Raw genomic sequence first — 23,750 nt, forward strand, 5'->3', positions numbered from 1 at the left:
TTGTTTGCGTAAATATGTGTACCCTATAAACATTCTCTTACAGTTGTGGAGTTCAATATGGGTCCGAAAAATATCAGCTTCAAAAACACTAGCACCTTAGGGCCTCTTATGACTCCAATTTGATGAAATTGTGAACAAACGAAAAATATTAAAATCAGTAAACTAGACAGCTCCGGAATAAAAACTCAGAAATTTTCCTGCGACAATTTATTCTAAATAAATAATTAATTCAACTAATACTTATTTCATTTCTATCTTATCCTCATGGAAGTTTTATCCCAACAATTTTCTCCCTTATGTTTTCCGCTTCGGATATATGTCAAAAATTCTTCCTAAAAGCCCTGAAGTAGTGTCATTAAAAGACTCAAAATTAGCAGTATATGACGCCAATAAGGCTCAAATATGATATCGGAAGGAGGCCTGTGCAAACGATCCAAAGTTTGGACTCCTTTCAGACTAATTGATGACTCCGAGTGTTTGCTGGGTTGTTTGAAAATTTTTTAATTTCAAAGGACGTATAAATTTAATTGCTGAATTGTAATTCCAAGCAGCCCCGATTCAAATGATTTTTAAATACCAAAAAAAAAAAAAAAATACAAAAAAGGAATATTCCGGGTATTTTCCTGGTATTTACCCATAAAAATGGTAAATACCCGGTAGAATCCCAACTCTACAAATTCTCTAATAATAGCAAATTATTTATATTTCGCACAAAAACTCTCTCCACTTCATGGAAGGCAAAAGCTATCCTTAAGGCAAGCTGAAGCATGTTTTGCCTATCCCAAATTTTCAAGCAAGACAAGCCTGTTTTATCTTTCCAGCTTGGTTGAGCTATGGATAACTGAAACTTCCCAGGTGAAAATCAAAATCGAACAGTTTTAACCTATTAATTACCTTTTACGTTCCTTTTCCGTTACCTTCTCTGCCATATTTTCGCTTTTGAATCGCTGCACCGGTTTGGGTATGCGTTTACTTGTTGATGGTTCATCTTGCGTGGAATCGGAACTGTTATTCGATAACTTGGGCCTTTTACTAGAGTTTGCATCTTCAATAGCATCGTTATCCTCTTCTCCAATTTTTGCTGACCTTTTTAAACTCAAATATCCATCTGGTCCTAAATTTTCGCGCTCTAGTCTCTTCATATGGAATGTGTGCACGACCCAAGGTCGTATATTAGATTTATGTACATACATCATTGTGGCAATGCCAACACGTTTGATCAGATAATGATCGGAGAGAATACGTAATGCGCGTGAAAGAAATTGGATGTAAGGAAATTCACGCTGTGGAAAGAAAATGTAAGAGAAATTAATGCTTAGGAAGGCTTTAATCCAGGGACGGAAACTGTTATTTTTTTATAATATAATTCCGTGCAAAACTATTATTTTGGACTTTAAATATATTTCGATCAAGATAAAAATTATTTTCGGATTTTTATTAGCTGAGTACCGATAGAAGTAGTTAAACTCAGACTTTTAAAAATAATAAAAAAAATAATAATAATAAAAAAATTTGTTTAATTCGGATAAGCCGTTTCTTTGTTATCAAGCCGGACTTTTATTTTGGCCTTAAAAAATAAAAGTACGGATTTAACTTTTATTTCCGGACTTTTATTTTTAATAGTCCGAGTTTAATTAGTTCTATCGGACTCAAAAAATAAAAATACAGATTTTACTTTTATATGTGGACTTTTAAGGAAAAAGTTCGATAAATAAAAAGGATGCATGATTCGACATGATTTTGCTGTAGGGATACCTGGGAACTCCAAACATTTTCACCTAGGACAATTTTTTGACCAGGACTTTTTCGAACCGAAAAAAAAAATTATTATTTTCCGTCCCTGCTTTAATTATATATCATACCTACCATCAATTCAGTCACAGGCACGCCAAGCTTGTGTGACTCAATATAACGCAAAAGATCTTCAACGTGCTGTTGTTCCATAGCAGTAAAACCTAGTTTATTAAGTTTGGGTTTGATAGCCTCTAATGTATTATCCGTATACTTCCAATGCGATTCACTTAAATAATAATAATTAAAATTACATACTCTTTAAGTCTATGAGTTAAAAATTTTAGAAGTGCATAACCAACTTACTCAACAATTTTCCTTAAAATAACATCACGATCAATTTCCGCCTCCATCAAACGTTTTGGCACATGCAATTCATTATGAATAACAGTCTCCTCACCATTGATGCGAAAATCGGTATTTAATTCTAATTGCAATGTTGGTAAATTAACAACAAATACATCTTGCGCACGTGCTAAACGTTCCTCCTTATTCAGTGTTGGTTCATATTCATCATTTCTCTCATATTCCTCTTCCGCAGAATTAAACTCCAATATTTCACAGCACAACTGATGCCAATCAATCGATTTATTAACTTTCAAATTTGTTGATAAGCGTCCTAGATCTTTGCGTTCATATGCCAACTCTTTTTCGCGCCAAAATGATTCCAGCATACGTACTAATGTTAATAAATTGGAGGTTTCCACTTTTACTGAACAACCACTTAAAGCCATATTTAATAACTTTTGTGGTGGCATTTCTTTTAATTCTCTTAAAATTGCACTTTTTTCTTGCACAATACGTTCGATTGCATTAATGTAATTGGCTTGCTTGAGTATACAATTGAAGGGACATTCAATCCTTAAAGTATCCTGTTCATCATCTTTGTGCATAAGACTACTGAAATTGATTTCCACCTCCCGATCCAAATGATCAAGTGCACAAAAGAAGTGTAGATGACGAGGAGGTAGCTTTGATATTATATCGTATGGACTGTATGTGATTTTGTAGCTCAAATTAGCTGGATGAAATTTGATGCGAACCTGAAATGAATAAACAAAGAAAATTTCAGATGTCGAGCGACAATCAGCTCTCTCTCTGAAGGATCAGACGTTTCGGAATGAACATTACACTGGGTAAGTCCCCATACAAAAAAGAAAAGTTGTCAAATTTGAAACCAAACCGGTTTCGGCGTTATGCCATCATCAGTGTCGATTTTCGTTCTGATATGTTGTTGCTGTTTGTCCTGTATTTATAGTTAGTTCGCAGGTATATAACCAGTTATTGTCAAAATTGATGCTTGTGTATATTGATGTGTATGTGCTGTGTGTTCATTCAGAACCGAGGGTGGTTTCTACTGATCGATTTGTGTGGCTGACTGAGACAGGTAAAAGTAAGTAATTCTAGTCGTTTCACCTTCTTTGTGGGTTTGTTGCTTTGGTGCGTTTATTTGTTGTTGTGTGTTTGTCTGTTGTATCTGTGTGATTACTTTGTTTCTTGTAACCTAGTTTTAAAGGCTCAAATATTGTGTCAGAAATTGTGTTTATCTTTTCGTTTATTATTCTACGGTCTAATGTTTTCTGTTTGTAGATTTCCATGTTTTCGAGTACGTTCAGGCATCGACCTTTTGTTTGTAGGTGAAGGACCCTAACTGTTTTATTGATGTTTGCTGGGGAACATTAATTTTCGACCATGTGATTCGCGAAGTCAAACTCTGGTATAATGTTTGGATTCCGTGTTTTTTTGTTGTAATCTCTAATGTGCTCTCTGAACATCGTCTTTATTTGACGTCCTGTCTCGAAACCAAATTTGACAAGGGATGACAGAAAATCGTTCCAATATACATCAGTTTTAATTTCCTTTTGATCTATGAAGCCGTTTTCATATGATTAGGTCAGATAATCGGGGTTTACCTCCTTAAAGTATACTTTTGTTTTATTAGACGAAAGTACTTCCAAATTTATGACATTGTTGCTTTTGAACCATTTCATAAATGTAACCATTTTTAGCGCGAAGAAGGGGGGGATGGCTTGATAGCTTATGATCATTATAGCGTTTTGGTCTAAACAAATTTTTTTATTTCGTTTTTGTTTGGAAGTGATTGGATTTTGTACATTTCCATGGGAAGAGTATTAGCTATTAGGTTAGGTTAGGTTAGGTTCAAGCGGCTGCCGTCCACATTGGAGCGGCACACTTAGGCCTTTATAGGCCCATTGTGAAATCACACGGATTTGTTCCTACTCTCCTAATCAAACCACTTCGTTGAGTCTATGAAGCTAACTAAGCGTCGTGTATTGACCTCAGCTATATCAGTCAGATCTACGAGAAACATCTTGCCCATAAAACGCTGCCTTCTTCTACCGAGCGCTGGACATTCACAGAGTAGATGCCTAACAGTTTCAGGCTCTTCTTCGTTGCCGCAGCTCCTACAATAATCATTAAATGGAGCGCCAATCCTTTCCGCATGCCGTCCAATAAAAACATGATCCGTGAGCAGACCTACAACTAAGGAAACATCCGTCTTACGGAGGGTGAGAAGCTCTCGCGATATCTTCTCATTCCATTCCGGCCATGTGAGTTTTGCCGTGTGGCATCTATCATGATGCTTCCACCTGGCTCCCGCTTCCATCAGTAGAGCCTCCTTTATCTTGAGATTGCAGGTGGAGTGCGGCATGCCCAACCTCTTCCAGGATGGTGAAAGTGGAAGGGAGGTACCCTTTCTTGCAAGCTCATCCGCCATCTCCTTACCTGGTATGCCCTTATGTCCCGGAACCCATACCAGATGCAGAGTAAACTGTTCAGCCATCACGTTAAGTAATCTGCGACAGCCTACTATAGTTTCAGAATTAGCTGTGATAGAGTCAAGGGCTTTCAGTGCTGCTTGACTGTCTGAAAAAATATAAATGTGCTTCTGAGAGACTGCCTTCTCCCTAAGGCAGCCCACAGCGTCTTGTATGGCAGCAAGCTCGGCCTGTAATACGCTACAGTGATCCGGAAGGCGAAACGATCTTTGTATCTCCAATCGTTCCGAATAGACACCCTCTCAATCAGGGTCATTCACCCACTGTTCCCTCTCAGGGATTAATGTCTCGCATCCCTTGTTAAAGTTGGTATGTGGTTTGCAGAAATCTGTCTATTCTGGTATGCAGAATCTGTCGAGAATTTCAGTATGTTTGCAGTGAGGCCGTGTGGTCAGTTTCCTCAGCCTAATAGCTGCACATGCTGCATATTTAATGACTTGGCGTTGTGCGGATGGCTCCGCTTATGCATAGTAGTGCATCTTTGCACCTTTTGAAGAGCAAGAACCGTCGAGGATTTATTCAGGGCGGGCCACCATACCGCCACCCCGTATAGCAATATTGGCCTAACTATGGCCGCGTATATCCAATGTACTATCATAGGGGACATACCCCATTCCCGTCGAATTGCCCCTTTACATGTGTAGAGGACAACCGTGGCCTTACGGACACGTTCCGTGGTGTTTTGTGTCCAGTTCAATTTAGTGTATTAGCTATGCATTAGTACTTCCATATATGTACATGACCCAGCTCTGGCTTTGCTTGGCAGTAGTCCATTAAGAGTTTTTTGGGAAGTTTTCGCCCATAGTAATCCTGGCCAAAGGCTTTGCAACGTAAATTGGACCAAATTCTTTATATGTATGAGGATCAGGACTCGTATACTCATTAAATACTCCTAAAGTACTCCTTGATTCACCTTAAGGAGTACACAAGTACTCTATAACTTATCCTCATTCATTTAAACTTAATAAAATCCAGTGTCAGAAATGAGTCCAAAATATGTAAGAAATATGAATGAGCCTCGCTGTTGTTGTTGTACCGAAGATCCTGGGTTCAAGCCCCGAACAAAGTTACATCGAAAATTCAACTAATATGGTGTTAACTGTCATGCTTACCTCTGTCTAAGCGTAAAGGAGTGACGGACTTCGATAGAGGAGATGGAACTACATATATCTTATACTCTTGGACTATTTTGGGGCTACATCGGCACCATTTCGTGACCATTTCGGGATGACTTCGGAACAAATTCAAGATCATTTTCGGATTATTTTAGGTATAATTTCGAGACAACTTCAAGATCATTTCAAGACTATTTCGAAATGATTTTGAAGTAATCATGAAAACGTCCCTATTTCGGCACCAATTCAGAACAATTTCAGGATCCCTTCGATTATGATTTCTGGTAAACTTCAGTATCATTTGTGTGACTGTTTCCTTCCAATTTTGGGACAGTTTAAGCATTATGTGTCCACTTTTATTTAAATTATCTCTCATGTCTTCTTCTTATAAAAAAACAAGTAAGGAAGGCTAAGTTCGGGTGTAACCGAACATTACATACTCAGCTGAGAGCTTTGGAGACAAAATAAGGGAAAATCACCTTGTAGGAAAATGAACCAAGGGTAACCCTGGAAAGTGTTGTATGACATGGGTATCAAATGGAAGGTATTAAAGAGTATTTTAAAAGGGAGTGCGTTATAGTTCTATAGGTGGCCGCCATTTCGGGATATCGCCATAAAGGTGGGCCAGGGGTTAGGTTAGGTTGAACTGGCCGGTCCATGAGGACCTCACATAGACTGAATAAGTCCGTAGTGTTACCAGAAGTTTGTTTTAACGACGAAACTGAAAAAACCTATCAAAAACCAGGACCTATGTTATTTACAGATAGTAGCTCTATATCATGTTTAAAATTAGAAGAGTTTCAGATTTCAGATCATGAAACGATTAAATTCAAAATCAAATTACATAAGTTATTTCAGATGAGAACGAAGAGAACAATAATTTCATGGGAAAATTATACAAGCGACAGCCTTGTTAATGAATTACGACAGCTTAACTACACTGACTTTGAAAATCTGAGCATCGAAAATAAGGCAACATTCCTATATAATACGCTATCAAGCGCAGTGACCACCCTGACATACTCTAAAGAAGTCAGTGTCAAACTTATGAACAAGTGGTATGATTTTGAGCTGGCTAACTTAAATAAACGTAAGCTAAATCTTTACAAGATCAGCCTATCCACTGGAGAATGGAGTGAATATTATAGTGCGAAACGCCAATATAAACGGATAATTAAGATAAAAAAAGCCAAGTCATGTGGAAAAACTTGAAAAATTCCATAAGCATGGCTAAAGAAAATAATGGTATTAAAAAAATTTAAATAAACGACCAACTCTACACAGAGGAAAATGAAATAGCGCAGTCTTTGAACGACTATTTCATTGATAGTATATTGGAGATTAGCATGAATATTCCTACTTCTTTTAGTAATGAAGGTACTATAGATGAGCAAAATGGCCCTAATGTTTTTAAGTTTCAGAAAGTATCCACTTCAGAGATAGTTGATATAGTAAGTAAGTTTAAAAATAAAATTGGAGGGAAGAAACTTGTGTCGGAAGGAGTCGTTAAATACTCCATAACGTATACAGGTTTTTTCTATTCTCAACTTGTTAATGAGAGCTTAGATAAAGGTCTCGTTCCTAGTTTATGGAAATCTTCTATAGTTGTGCCATTAGAAAAAGTTAAAAATACCATCAAAGCTGAGGAGATAAGACCTATTAACACGTTACAATGTGATGAAAAAATTTTGGAAACAGTGGTAAAAAATCAGCTGGTAAAATATTTAGAAGATAATGTAATTATTATACCTCAACAATCTGGTTTTCGAAAGAAACATTCATGTGAAAGTGCTTTGAATTTGGTTGTAGCTAACTGGAAAGAAGACTTAAGCAGGAAAAAACACATATTAGCTGTGTTTTTGGATTTAAAGCGTGCATTCGAGACGATCGACCAAAACTTAATGCTGAAAAAGCTTTCTTGCATTGGCGTTTCTGGTATAGAACTAAAATGGTTTCAAGACTTCCTAATTAACAGATACCAAAGAACAGTGATTGGAACGTCCGTATCGGATAAAAGGGAGGTACCTGTTGGTCTACCTCAAGGGTTTGTGCTGGCACCCATACTGTTCAATATATATATTAATGATATAACTAGCTCCATTAAGCACTGTGAAATAAAATTGTTTGCTGATGATACATTGCTGATGATAAGTGGGAACAATATTACTGAAATATATGCTAAGCTGCAAGAAGATCTTAACAGCGTATATGGTTGGTTATGCGTAAACAGACTAAAAGTGAATGTCAATAAAACGAAATTTATGGTTATATCTAGACGCAATTTTCAAAACAGTGAGCTACAAAACTTAAATATAAATAACGAACTAATTGAAAAAGTCAGCACCATAAAATACTTGGGAATAAAAATAGATGATAAGCTGAATTTCAACGAGCACGTGGATTATACGGTAGGCAAAATAACGAAAAAGTTATATTTTACACAACGAACCTGCAAATATTTAAATAGAAGGTATAAAATCATCGTCTACAGATCTATAATCGAACCTCATTTTATTTATTGGCCAACTATATTTTTCATCTTGCGAGATAGTCAGATATACAAGCTACAAAAGCAACAGAACCGCGCTATGAGATTCATTCTCAAAAAACGGTATGACACACCTATCAGAGACATGCTATGCTCTCTTAATTGGCTTAGCATTAGACAGCAACTTTTTTATTATACCATAAAATTTATTAAAAACATAATAGAAGGAACTTTGCCTGCGTATTTGAGGGCTAATATAAAATATGTAAAAGATATGCACTCTGTAAATACTCGTAATAAAAATGATTTTAATCTGCCGGCTTATAAAACTGAAGCAGACAAATGTAATCTGTATTATAAAGGTCTTAAATCCTATAATGAACTACCGATTGATATTAAATCATGTCATTCCAATAAATTTAAACAAAAATTGTACAATTATTGCAGAACACTACCAATTTAGTGCCGGACAGGCGGACTTCCATAGCATCGATAGAAGTGCAGCGAAACTATACTGCTATGTAGCGCCAAGACTTCCAAGCTCTTGTACGCAAACAAAAAAGGTTGCCGAAGCACATACTGAGGCGCATCACTCGATTAACTCAGTGTATCGCCGTGCAGATGTTGCCTTCGCGCTTTACTAATATGCGTAAAATGCCTACATACTACACAAGCACAACGCTTTGTTCGCATGATCTGGAAGTCTCCCATCCATAGTACTCCAAGGTAGGACATAGATGTAACTATTCTAGATTGCATAGTCCAGAAGACAATTATAAACATGTAAAATAGATTTAAGTTAGGCTTAGGAAAGCCGTAATAAATAAATACATTACATAAAATAACTCCATCCTCTTGGCAAATACTAGAAGCTTCCTAGGATTTAAGCCACTTCCTGCTTCTAGATCTGACAGCTGCTTCACTCCTAATAGCTGGAGTTTTAGCCTGGCAAGCGCAGGGCAAGAGCACAGAACGTGCTCGATCGTTTCCTCCTCCAGCCCGCTCTTCTTACATCTGCTATCACTGACCAAGCCTAATTTAAAGGCATGTGACGCCAGAAGGCAGTGTCCAGTCAGAATACCCGTCATGAGTCTACAGTCCTCTCTTTTTAATGATAGAAGCAACTTTCTAAGTCTAAGGTTGTAAGACCTGCACATAATCTTCGACACTTAACAGCCCCGCGCTTGAGCCCACGCCTTTCCTGCTTGGCCGATCATGTGCACCTCTCGCCTTCGCTTAATTTCGCCCAGTCTAATTGGGACGTATATGGAGCAAGCTTCAAGGGATGCGCCCTTTTTAGCTAGTTCATCCGCTTTTTCATTCCCATCTATTCCCATATGCCCTGGGACCCAATATAGATGTATGCTTCTCCCTGTCCCGATTCTCTCCAGGGACTGCTTACACTCTAACACGCATTTAGATGCTGTGGTATGCGAGATTATTGCCTTAATTGCTGCTTGACTGTCAATATAAAAGTTAACACGATTGCAGCTTGGGCTATTTTCTTCCAGGGTTTCTACTGCTTTGGTTACGGCTACTATTTCCGCTTGGAAAACGCTACAGTAATCCGGCATCCTTTATGATCTGTTTATTTCCGGATCAGCACAGTATACCGCAGACCCTACTCCTTCCACTACTTTGGAACCATCTGTGTACACATGTATCGCCTCGTCCGCCATTTGCGCACCCTTGCGCCAACCGTCCACCTCTATTGTGGCCTTCAGATCTCCCTCGAAGCGCAGATAGGGAATCAGGTAGTCTGTTCGTCTTGTGATTGATGACGCTATACTACTATGGCCATATGGTCGGCGCTCAAGCTACCCCGAGGCACCGAGCCTGGTTGCAGTTGTTAATGCTATGTTCTTTGCTACCAGGTCAACAGGTGGAATGTGCAGAATGGCATACAGTGCAGCCGTCGGGGTTGTTTTCAGGGCTCCCGTAATGCTAAGCATCGATAGTCTGTATACCCCCTCTAATTTTTTGAGGTATGTTGTTTTTTGTGTGACTTTCCACCAAACAAGAACTCCATAGTATAGAATAGGGCTTACAATCGCTGTAAAAACCCAATGAGAAAGAGATGGCGATAAGCCCCACGTACACCCCAGCATTCTTTTACATGCATAAAGTGCCGTTGAGGCCTTCCTCACCCTCTCCTCCACGTTGAGCTTCCATGACAGCTTACTGTCTAGGATGATTCCTAGATATTTTGTGTAAGGTTTCTCCTGTAAGGTCACCCCTCCTAGCTTAGGCTGGTCCAATTTGGGATCTTGTACCTCTTTGTAAACAAGACCATATCCGTCTTCTCCGCATTGACTTTCAACCCGACATTAGATGCCCAGGTATGAATATCCCGAAGCGCCCGATCCATCAAATAACTAATCGTTGGAAGGCACTTTCCACTTATGACAATTGCAACGTCATCTCCGTAAGCCGTAAGTTTTACGGGTCCCTCGTCGAATCGCCACCAGGGGTGACTCTAGAATGTGTTTGTACGATATGGGTATCCAATTAAAGGTATTAATGAGGCTTTTAAAAGGGAGTGGCCCTTAGTTGTATATTGAAGGCGCTTTCGAGATATCGACCAAAATGTGGACCAGGGTGACCCAGAACATTATCTGTCGGGTACCGCTAATTTATTTATATACATATGTAAAACCACGAACAGTATTCCTGCCAAGATTGCAAGGGCTTTTGATTTCGCCCTGCAGAACTTTTTCATTTTGTTCTACTTATTATGGTAGGTGTAACACCCAACGTTTTTTCTAAAGTTATATTTTGCGTAGATAGATTTTTTTTCATTTTTCGAAATTTTCAATATCGAAAAAGTGGTTATGAAAAGTCGGATTTCGCCCATTTTTTAATACCAAGATAAAGTGAGTTCAGATAAGTACGTGAATCAAGTTTAGTAAGGATATATCGATTTCTGCTCAAGTTATCGTGTTAACGGCCGAGCAGTAGGACAGACGGTCGACTGTGTATAAAAACTGGGCGTGGCTTCAACCGATTTCGCCCATTTTCACTGAAAACAATTATCGTCATAGAATCTATGCAATCTCATCTAATTAAATGTAAAAGGGCGGAACCACACCCATTTTGAAATTTTCTTTTATTTTTGTATTTTGTTGTATCATTACTGGAGTTGAATAATTTACTTATATACTGTAAAGATATTAAATTTTTTGTTAAAATGTGACTTTTAAACATTTTTTTTAAGTGGGCGTGTTTGTCATTCGATTTTGCTAATTTTTATTTACTACACATATAGTTATAGGAGTAACGTTCCTGCCAAATTTCGGTTTTTCGAAATTTTCGATATCGAAAAAGTAGGCGTGGTTATAGTCCGATTTCGTTCATTTTAAATACCGATGAGTGCCCAGGAACCTACATACCAAATTTCATCAAGATACCTCTAAATTTACTCAAGTTATCGTGTTATCGGACAGACAGACGGACGGACATGGCTAAATGAATTTCTTTTTTCTCCCAGATCATTTTGATATATAGAAGTCTATATCTATCTCAATTAGTTTATGCCATTACGGATTACCGTTATGCGAACAAAATTAATATACTCTGTGAGCTCTGCTCAGCTGAGTATAAAAACGATGACTAATCAATTAGTACCTTCTTTTTTCGTAAAACAATTAAATAATCACTGGTAATTCAAATGGGCACCTAATTAATTGATTACTAATCCTAATTCAAATTTAATATGTCTGAATTCAACATCATACATACCTGCTTCTCGTTACTTTCATTTCCGATATCCTTCGCATATTCTGTTTCTGGCGCATTTTCGAAAATACAATGATAATGGTCCAAAATCTTATCCATTGCGGATAATTTTTGTCGCTGTTCGGCATCAACAGTCAATATATTTATAGGTAATTTAAATTTGCATATCCAAAAGTTACGTGACAAACCCTCAGCTATTAAAAAAAGTTGACCAGGATTTGGTGATTTCAATTCTACAACATTGCTTAGTGTATGCGATTTACTTTTAGATCGCTGATCCATAAATTCAGCTTTGGGATTAAGTAATATATGAAGAACATTTTCAAGGAATGCATAAAACCAATCGTAAATACAATATGGTATGCTTAAAAAGTTCAAACGACGTTGATAACCATGCGAAAATGAATAAGATGGACTAGTTAATTCAGTAGGTACACGATTTGCCATTTTGCGTTTATTTGCCACTATTAAACCACCATTACGTGCTATATAATATGCACTTTGTAGTACATCTTCTGAGAATTTTTTGAAAATTTCAAAAGCTTGAGCTGCATATGTCGTCTTATCAAGCGCCGAACATAGAGAGCTATGTAAAACAGCAATAGCGAGCATTGTTAGAGTTTCATATTCGTTACATGGATTGCTATAAGGTATAGTACGTTCATCTGAGGTGGGTGTATGTATGGTAAATAGACGATTGAATTCATCTAAACAATTGGGTATTATAAAACGTGGGCATATAGCCGATGCCCCAGCACTGGTTTCCTTTTCGTTGCCACTCTCAACACCTTTTATATTGTGCACTAACTGATATAAAAAATAAAATATTTTTATAAAATGAATGACTAAGGCATCACAATAATCGTCACGTTGTGGATATATAAGTTTTAAACGTTCCAAAAAATTATCACCATAAAATTCATTAATTGCAACATTTGTTTGTAATATATGCACCCATGAGGGCACTTCTGGTTTATGTCGTCCTTTCCTTGTTATATAATGTATACGTCGATTACATGAGATTGTTGTTTTATTACATATACCCAAATTATGTCTGATCACATCACGACAAATTCGACTAGTTACAGTTAAACCGAGCGTATGTACCGATGCGCCTATATAAATATAAACGGCACGTGACAATTTCAATAAATCATCCTCCTCCTTTTTCCATACCACACGTAAAGTACGCATATTATTTAATGCATCACGATCAATAGCGTCACGTATAGAAGCTGACTTCTTTTTATAATGTTTTACTGCTGTGTTGCTGTTGCCATCAACGGTAACTGCCTTCAAACGTTTGACTTGTGTCATATGTAAACGAGGTTTGCGCACGCCCATTAAACGTAAATGTTTGCTTGTTGTAGTATTGCGCAACAATGTTATACGGCTGCTACGTGCATGCGATTGTTGTGGTTGCACGTTTGTACGTAATACCCATGACCAATTTCGTATCGCATGTGAGTATAGAAACGCGGCAAAACCAGCAGCTCCTGCACGATCTCCTGGCACTTCACCAGTATCATACTTTGGTGCATCATCAAAACTTACAGCGGGCAAAAACTGAAATTCTTTTCGACATGGTGAATTATTTTGCTTCTCAGTTCGTTTTCCAAGTTTTGTGTATACACAAATACGATGTACTTGCGACCAATATGCTATAATATCATCAAATCCGGTGAAGTGAAATTTTAATTCATCATATTTGCGTGCTGTATTAATTTTTGCAAAACTAGCTTCGGTAGTTGTTGTATCAAGTAAATGGGTACGACGATTTAAATAAATCCATAACATCATTGAATCTTTTTCCAAATTAGCTAAGCCGTCGTTAATTTGTATTAAACCTATATGATGTAATACTTTAAGTACTAAAGTACAAATACGTCGTAAATTTGTGCGATTTATTAATTGTTGTATATCTTTTGGCAATTGACGCATCAGATAGTGTTGACGTACTGGATGTGCTAAATATTCTTTAAGTAACTCATTGTCGTCGTGTTGAAATTGAAATATTTTATTAAATATTGATAATGGCATACGATCTATGGCATCAGAAAAATATACCCAACCAGCCGGTTTATCTGCATAATTTGGTAATGGTGTTATAAATGTACGCCAATTAAGGTCTTGTGTGTATGCATGTTGGACTTCGTTACCGGCATGTAAGCTCTGCAAAAATTCGTGTACCTGTAAATAGAGGAGGGAATTTTAGTTTACCTTATGCGCATAAATTGAATATAATCTGTGTGTAAAGCGCCGCTGGTTGTAATAAAATATCACAAGAAACACTGAAAAAAAAAACAGGGATTTCAACTAATTGCTATTGGTCAGAACGGGATTGTCTTCGGCTGTGCAGAGGTCCTCATATCTTTCATATGTAAATGGGACTGAACAAGAATCTGATGAAATTTTAAAAATTCATAAAATCTGAACAATCAGTGATATGGGATATATATATATAATGTATAAGACCGATCTTGAAGATGTTTTCAGATAATAACGCATGCCTCATATGCAACTAGACCTGTTAAATTTGAATTAGCATTAGTAATCAATTAATTAGAAAAAAGCAATTAATCAATTAATTAGAAAAAAGCAATTACTAATTGATTACCATTACAAAAACATCATGATTTTACCGATTATTGAATAAAATCAAAAATAGAAAAAATAAAAAATAATCAAAATGATTATTTTTAATTATTTTTTTTGATTTTTTCTTACTTATTTTTATTATTTTTCCGCTTTGTTGAAAGAAAATCTTTCAAACTTTAAGTACAATATTTACACAAACAAAAGACAAAATCGACAAAGAACAACAACACAATGTAGTATACCAAATCCAATGTAATGGGAGTGCAGCCGAAAATTGCAAACAAATATACATTGGAACAACAAAGAGATCGCTAGGCGTCCGAATAAATGAACACAGACTTGACGCGAAAAATAAGAAAACAACAACAGCACTATGCGAACATTTAACCAACACAGGACGCACAGCGGACTTCGAAAACACGATAATATTAAGTTCCATGAGGAGCTTGGGGTCGCCAGAGCCTCGTCTGTTAGTCAAACAGGATTCGCCGCGGGTAGGTGAGGTTGACAATTGGGTTTCGAGAAGCTATATATTGCGCTGGCAACCTGAAGGGTTGCGCTACACAGCCCCTTCAATCTGGTATTTTAGTCGCCTCTTACGACAGGCATACCTACCGCGGGAATATTCTGACCCCTAACCCGCTGGGGTTAAAGTTGTCATTCATCATCATGATCAGTTGTATAACCAAAAGTTGTTATATCCCAGATAAACTTATTAACATATGTCCATGTACATTAGCTTGAAACTTGTTTTTTTTAATTTATGATTACGTCTAGAATCTATAAAATGTTATGGTTTGCAAAGTGAGCCATATTTTTAGTACTAACAATGGAAAATCCAAACACATTTGTTTGCCTATCACACATTATTTTTTTCGACATGGTTGGATATTTTCCAAGAATATATATAAATATATATATATATATATATTAGGGCGGGTCCATTTAAAAATCGCTCATTGCTCTGTGAAAATCGTATTCTAGGGATCAAAATAAGAAACTTCGCCGAAGGAACCATACCTCTAAAACGAATTCTGATGTCCCCCCTTTGGGTCGAACTTTTGGGTAGGGGCAATTTCAATTCTACCTGCTGTGTCTTGTGGTGGCTTAAAAAAAAACAACACAAGCAATTTTACGATCTGCAATTGTGTCACAGTGATACCTTCATTTTTTAAAACGGTTGAATAAAAAACCCACACAATGTTTACGACATGCAAATGCATCACAGTGATGCCTTGGTTTTAAAAGGGGGTTGTAAAAATGCTAATTTCTAATAATTTTTTTAATTTCTTTTCTATTACTAAGTTAAATTCATTTTTTCATTTACATATGTTCTGACTAAATAAATTTCTAAAGAGAAAAATTAACTCCAAAAAGAAAAAACATAGGCATTTCAAAGTGGGATTTTTCAAAATTTGCCCCTACGACCCAAAGGGGGGGGCATCAGAATTCGCTTTAGAGGCATGGTTCCTTCGGCAAAGTTTCTTATTTTGATCCCTAGAATATGATTTTCACAGAGCAATGGGCGATTTTTTTGCCTTCCCACAAATCGACCCGGCCTAATATATATACATTTGAAAAGTCTATAACACCGGTCGACTGCTAATATGTGTCCTAAAAGACTTGCTTGACCTCAGTATTAATAATCCGAAGGCCGGAAAACAAAATTTTGAGTCGTTCAAAAGGTATTAACGAAGAAAATGTTTATTTATGATAAAGCTCTCTAAATGGGACGAAGAACACTCATATAGTGGCGATGATATGAAACCAATATTACTAAAATAAAGCGAACAATATGATAAACTTTGATTAAAAACAATCAGTACATAGCCATAACTTAATCCAAAATGGCGGATATATTAATTTTAGATACAAAACAAAATCATACCATTATTATTTTATATAATGAATGTAACAATGCGCATGTGTATATACTTACCTGAGAATATGTTTGAATCAACGATCATATACTATTCGCCGCATATGTTGCATGTATGTATATATTCGCCTCGATAAGCGCTTACGATTTACTATTGCATCTTAAAATGTACTTGTATGTAGAAATTATCCCGTGCATGCAACAAACGAAAATTTTTCTTTCAACAAAGCGGAAAAATAATCAAAAAAAAAAAAAAAAAACTAAAAAATTATCAAACATAATCACTACTTTTGATTATTTTTGATTTATTTCTTATTTTTGATTTTTTTTGGTTTTTTTCAATGATCGGAAAAAATCATGATTTTTTTTTGAATATTTTTTTAATCAATTGAAAAGTAATCATTAAAAATAGAAAAAAATGGCAAGTAATCATTAAATGGCGTTTAAAGAAAATAATCAATGGAACGGCTAATCATTACCATTAGTAATCATTATTTAACAGGTCTATATGGCGGCCACCGTGGTGTGATGGTAGCGTGCTCCGCCTATCACACCGTATGCCCTGGGTTCAACTCCCGGGCAAAGCAACATCAAAATTTTAGAAATAAGATTTTTCAATTAGAAGAAAATTTTTCTAAGCGGGGTCGCCCCTCGGCAGTGTCTGGCAAGCGCTCCGATTGTATTTCTGCCATGAAAAGCTCTCAGTGAAAACTCATCTGCCTTGCAGATGCCGTTCGGAGTCGGCATAAAACATGTAGGTCCCGTCCGGCCAATTTGTAGGGAAAAATCAAGAGGAGCACGACGCAAATTGGAAGAGAAGCTCGGCCTTAGATCTCTTCGGAGGTTATCGCGCCTTACATTTATTTTTTTTTTTTATATGCAACTAATAAAATTTCAAGCTTCTAGCTGTTAAAATAAAAAAGAAATGACGAAAACCCTCATATATGAACAATCGGTTGTATGGGATATATACTATATATGTATGACCCATCATTTCAGACGACAATGGCTGATGCATGCAAAGTCATCTGGTGGAATTTTAAGCTTTTAACTAAAAAAATGAATAAGTTATTCCAAAAAACCCTGTGATCGAAAAAATAGGTTATATTAGAGTTATATGCTATAGTCCGATCCAGCAATAAAAACTCGAAAAATTACTGGTATTTCCCGAGGAAAATAAGAAACTCGAAAAATAACTGTTGAAAATATAAGATGGTTACTCTGAACAAATAGCGAATTGTATTAGATTAGGTACTAGGTTAAGAAATGTACGATATTAAAGATTAAGGCAACTCTGTAAAAGGAGAATACTAAAGAAGAAGAAGTATATGATGCTCGACTTCCGGTTGTGAAATATAGATTCATTGTGGACGACTAAAAGTGCGTTTTGTTAACTCAATGGCATCTCCGCTAAAATAACTAAATATATTGGTCAAGTTTTACAAAAACCTATTTTTATAACAAAAATTTTTACATAAAATTTAACTTCAATAAGCTAATTATTTCGCGAACGACACAAGTTTTACCTGTAATGCGGGATCAATGTTTGTCCATTCTTGCAATAAACTCTCATCAATTTCTAACATATGTTGGTGTTCATTCAATTCCACCACAATATAAAAGAGAAATTCATGCATATAACGCGATATTAGAAGTTTTGGCGGTTTGGCGGGTAATACATGCTGCGGAGCTTTTATCATCAATTTTTTTTTATCTGCACCATAACGAGTATTTCGTAGACACCTACTTGATTTTTTTCTATCACTATTATGTTTTCTTATTAAGAGTAGATTTTTTAAACGTTTCAGTTCATATTGCATTAATGGATGATTTGGGTCAATTGCTGGATGCGCCACATAGTGATATATACGCTTAATATTTTGAAAGCTCAATATAAATTCATATGCCTTTAAGTTGTCCGAAATTTTCAAATCCATAATTATTCGTCGTAACGACTTGTAGCATATCTCATCTGCAACTCCTCGTATATGTTCGCTTTCTTGAAGCTTGCGACGTAAAATAATTGTTGATAAAATGCCATACTCGTTTAATTGTTGTATTATAAAATTTCGACGATATATTTGACGCGGCGATGTAGTACGATTTACGTGTTTTACATCCGATACATAATCACGCACGATTGTTTCGATTTCAGCAATTGCACTATCACTGGGGAAGGGGTCTCCTTGTGGATGCTGTACACGCTGAAATAGGTAAATAGAAGTTTATTTCCGTTCTTGGATTTACATCCTTATGTTGGCTCTAACTGGCCAAAAATTTTTATAAAAAATTCCAACAGTTCTTATTATTTATGTTTCAACGAAAACAAAACTTTAACAATAGTCGGTCACTGAGTGGCAAAGTATTGGTATTAATCATCTGTTACATTCGTAATGAGTTTTAGACACATTCACAATAGTTTCTTTATTAAATTGTTTTTTTATTACAATGGAAAAACTGAAAATAATTAAACATAAATAAATAAATGTAAGGCGCGATAAACTCCGAAGAGCTTTTAGGCCGAGCTTCTCTCCAACTTGCGTCGTGCTCCTTTTAATTTTTCCTACAAATTGGTGGGACGGGACCTACTTGTTTTATGCCGACTCCGAACGGCATCTGAAGGGTAGATAAATTTTCACTGATAGCTTTTCATGACAGAAATACACTTGGAGTGCTTGCCAAACACTACCGAGAAACGACCCCGCTTAGGAAAATTTTCTTCTAATTGAAAAAACTTGTTTTCTAAAATGTTGATGTTGCTTTGCCCGGGGTGTGAACCCAGGGCATTCGGTGTGGTAGGCGGAGCACGCTACCATCACACCACGGCGGCTGTGCTGGCTGATATAATACACTGAAAGAAATGGTGCTTGTGAATTATGATTAATTCGACAGAAGAGAAATTGCCCCTCTTAAGTTAACAAAATTCTGTAAAATTGACAGATTCCTAATCAATCTAACTGATTTTGCTGTTAACACAACTGATTTCACTGGTCATTTCAACAATGAACAACAGTCAATGCATGAGCAAATTTCAAAGAGAATTTTACGCTCAATGCGCTCTCTACTTTGTACTTATGACGATGGTGCCACTTGTTAAAAAAACACCAAAATAAGAAAACCACCAAATCAAACAAAAAAACAAGAAAAAACTAGTTTTTCAGTTATCAATACAAAACGAAAAAACCCTTTTTTGAATTTACTGTACATAACACTGCAAAAATTATGCGATACCGGGACACCTATTTATCGGGTGTAATTTTGCAACTTCTCTTCCAAGCGATATGCAAAGTTGCGCCCTCTTATTGCAAAAGTTTTGTTTAAACGAACAGGATTTTTCCAAAGGTATTAACATTTTGTTCAAGTTTTTACGAATTTTCACTCACGCGAACGAGTCTAATAAGATAATAAAAAACATTCTTTATTAATGTTGCTGTTTCCGACAGCATAAAAGTTTGAGTTGTTTTGGAATCGTTTCAAAATAAAGTGTAACGAGAATTAAACTTGCTGAATTTCATGTAAAGTTACTCCAGTCGTGAATTACCCGCGATTTGATTCCTTACTTTTTATAGCTTACAAGTTCTCTATTTAAAATGTTATGTCAAACATTTATACTACAAGTTTTGTTTGAAACAATCAAGTGTGGCAACTCTACATGCGAGAGAAGACATTGAGAATGAGCCGTACTAACGCGTGTGTGAATATGTATGTAGCAAATATATATGTAGCAAGCATGCGTATTTATGTATTCAAATATTTACGTATATATATGGCAACATTCTTTCGTAAAAAGCTGTCTATGGTAATTCGGAAAAAGTGTTGTTTATTTGAATTCAGATTTAAGTTATTATAGTTTTAATTAATATTACTAAATGTAGCAATAAAATTATTAGAAATGAAATGTACTTATGTGTAATTTATACAAATAAAAAAAAAACTACGTAAGTTTCAGTATATATTTATCCGGCTATTATTTTTTCCACAGGTATTAATGTCATATGAACGGAAAACTTTGTTGATGTAAAAGTTTACGCTATTAATCTAGGAAAAACAGAAATATCTGTTATTTCAATAGATTTCACTGGTAGTGTCATTTCGACAATAAACTCTGTTAACGGTTTGCACTGGTAATTTCAAAAGAACAGAAATCCTTTTCATATTAACAGTTTTGATTGGTATTCCTAGATCGACAGTAATAATTGTTAATTTAACAAAACTATGGGTAAAGTATAATGAAACAACTTTTTTTATTTATTTGCCTACTAAAACGGTCAATCGATTGACCCGTATTTCGGTTGATTTTACCAGTCTTTTTCTTTCAGTGTGGGTATTTCGACCCTGCCAAAGATCTCTAGTTTTTCAGGTTTTTAATCCTGCAGGCCTACCACAAGGCTATGACTGTATCTGTTTGTATGCTTCTTAATTCAGTTTTTCCCATTTCTGTGATTGTTATTTTAACTAATTTTTTTGCTCGATGCAGTAGATCTAAACCAATCTGGTTCTATTAGGGAAGAATATAGGTGTCGTTCTAAGAAACATTTAGTTTTGAGAACGATTAGAAAACGAATGTAATTCTTACGTACTTCTCTTAGTTAGAAGGTTAGAGGACGATTTGCGAAAATGACGAGAATTATAGCATTCTCGACAATAAGGAGACTTTGTTCTCGATATAGAGAAAAGGGGTAGTTTCTCTTGTGAATTTTAAATTGAAGCGCAATTACATTTCCTTATTTAAAATCAATTGTTTTATTATATAGAATAGTTTTAATTTGTTATAAGCTTACATACTTAATATGAATATAACTCCAGTGGCGTAGTGAGAGGGGGAAAAGGGGGCATCTTGCACCGGGCTCTACTCACAGGGGGCCGCCAAATGGTCCGCAAATCAGAACTTCCTGGATAATTTGTATTTTTATTATAACTGATTTATGGAAAAATTTTTCTATACTAAAAAATGCATCTCGAACACTTGCCACAGGTTCGAGAATAATTGAAATCAGATATCTTTTTTCTCACGTTCGACGTTACGATGGGAATTATTAAAAAATGCTTTAACAAAAACTGTCTAACGTGAATCTGAAACACGATGGAGCGACAGAATATAAGGGGTTAGCGTTATCGTCGATGGGATAGAGAATGTAGTAGAACACTTGGAGCAATTAGCGGAGTGCACTAACACCACAAGTGACACCAGAAACGAAGCTACAATTCTGTTGCAAAATATACTAAATTTTGGTTTCATAACATTAGTTCATTTCTGGTATGCAATCTTAAGGAGGATTGATCGTGTGCAGCTCAGATTACAAAATCCGGGGATGAATTTTAGAGAAGCATATCATGATCTTAAATCATTAGCGACTGAACTATCCGAAGTTTGAGATACTCTCTGTGAAAAAGCAATAGAAAACGCGAAGTCTCTTTGTGAAAAATGGGATATAGATATAGTAAAAAGTGTAAGAAGGCGCCGCGAAATGCCCGGAGAATGGGCTAGAGATGTTGGTCTTTCCGCAGAATGTGAAATTTCGCGCGTTATGAAAAGTGTTCTCCATTGTCTCCAACAAGAATTACGTACAAGATTCACACGACTAAATGACCTTAATTTTAAATTTGGATCTCTCTTAGACGTTGGAAATTTGTTAAACAAGGATAATAATGAATTAGAAAGAAATTATAAGAACTTGGGTGAATTTAATAATACAGATTTCGATGGAAAAGAACTTTTTATCGTAATATGTGACTGCAAAATATTACTTCGCAGTAGAAAAGAAATTGAACCTAAAACTCTGTTAGAATTACTTACTTTTATAATATCGTATGGAGAAGATGTTTTTCCAAACTTCCGAGTGGCACTTCAAATAATCTTGACTATCTCAGTATTAACTGCTAGCTGCGAACGTTCATTCAGCAAATTAAAACTGATTATGAAATATTTACGGATGGAGTAAGGTCGCTTAAGTGACCTAACATTTTTAATTGTGGAAAAAGAAAAATTTGAAATGATAAATTTTGATGATATCATTGATACATTTGCTTCCTTAAAGGCAAGCAAAATATGCACATAGATATTCGTTTTACTAATGTATTATAATCATATTGTTATTAAATATGTATTTAACCCTACTTATAGATGATACGACTTTATTGGTTTATTCATTTTTGAATATGTATATAAAATTATATTGTTTTGGTAATATAGGGGGGTTCTTGAAATAATTGAAAACCTAACTTAATGAAATTTGCTAAAATCGCTGAAGGAATCTTCAGTATTTACGCTCAGCAGTGATTTAACAAACACTCGGAGTGTATTTCTGCGTTGAAAAGCTTTTCAGTGAAAACTCATCTGCCTTGCCGATGCCATTCGGAGTCGGGATAAAACATGTAGGCCCCGTCCCGCCAAATTTTTTGGAAAATTACAAGGAACACGACTTGTCATCTCTTCGGAGGTATATTGCGCCTTGTATTTTTTTTAATAGTTTTACAGACTCATATTTATCGTTTGACTGAAACTGGCTTTCGAGCCGTGATTGTAAAACACGATGCCGGCCTATACAAGACTTAAGACCATATTTAAAATAAAAAAAAAATATGCTTTTCTGAACAGCCATAGCTATACAACTTTATTCGGTTTCTTACCGGAAGTTCACTGAACTTTGCTATTTTGTCCGTTTTCTTTTTGTGTTCTTCTCCTTCATCCTTTTTTAATGTGATTTCCAAAGCGACAAACCTGGATAAAAAAAACATGTAGTCAAGGCTAATGTTACGTTTGTATATACCTATTAGTGGTGGGATTATTTTGAATTATATTCGAATAAACATTATTCGAATAAACGAATAAATTTATTCGTTTAAAATAATTCGAATAATATTTATTCGAACTTTTTATTCGTTTATTCGAATTCCTTTCCTTATTATTCGAATAGTAAAATAAAAAAAAAAAATCTGTTTATCTTACGCTCATCGCTTGTACATATGAGCATGCACATGTATGTATACATATATATATCTATGTGTGTAGATGCATATGTGCATATATTTTTGTTTGTTTGGGGTTGCTTTGTTAATATTCATTTATTTAGTTATATATACATAACCAAAGTTTGCTTGTGTCTTAAGCTAGAAATATCAGAGTCGTTATCCACTGTACTGATTATAGAACTTTATTTATTAATAAACAAGTGTATATGTATGTATACATACATGTGCATGCTCATATGTACAAGCGATGAGCGTAAGATAAACAGATTTTTTTGTACTATTCGAATAGTATATATATATATACTATATATATTATTCGAATTACGAATACCTGGCGAATAAAAGAAATTATTATCCGAATAATTTTTATT

The 23,750-nt window shown here is 35.6% G+C and overlaps 1 protein-coding gene across 3 annotated transcripts in view; it reads right to left on the reverse strand.

The window, feature by feature from the left end:
- The window catches only part of LOC137250883 (general transcription factor 3C polypeptide 1), a 120,074-nt gene that overhangs the window by 34,899 nt on the left and 61,425 nt on the right, over positions 1 to 23,750 (reverse strand). For all 3 annotated transcript variants that reach the window (XM_067784531.1, XM_067784530.1, XM_067784532.1), the window contains 6 exons: positions 23,038 to 23,128; positions 17,934 to 18,611; positions 11,934 to 14,120; positions 2,098 to 2,834; positions 1,867 to 2,020; positions 895 to 1,283 (listed from right to left, as the gene is read on the reverse strand). In XM_067784531.1, the coding sequence (XP_067640632.1) occupies positions 895 to 1,283; positions 1,867 to 2,020; positions 2,098 to 2,834; positions 11,934 to 14,120; positions 17,934 to 18,611; positions 23,038 to 23,128 (4,236 nt within the window). The remainder of the gene's footprint in view (positions 1 to 894; positions 1,284 to 1,866; positions 2,021 to 2,097; positions 2,835 to 11,933; positions 14,121 to 17,933; positions 18,612 to 23,037; positions 23,129 to 23,750) is intronic.

Source organism: Eurosta solidaginis, chromosome 4, assembly GCF_040869045.1.
Source record: "Eurosta solidaginis isolate ZX-2024a chromosome 4, ASM4086904v1, whole genome shotgun sequence".
Taxonomy (NCBI): Eukaryota; Metazoa; Arthropoda; class Insecta; order Diptera; family Tephritidae; genus Eurosta; species Eurosta solidaginis.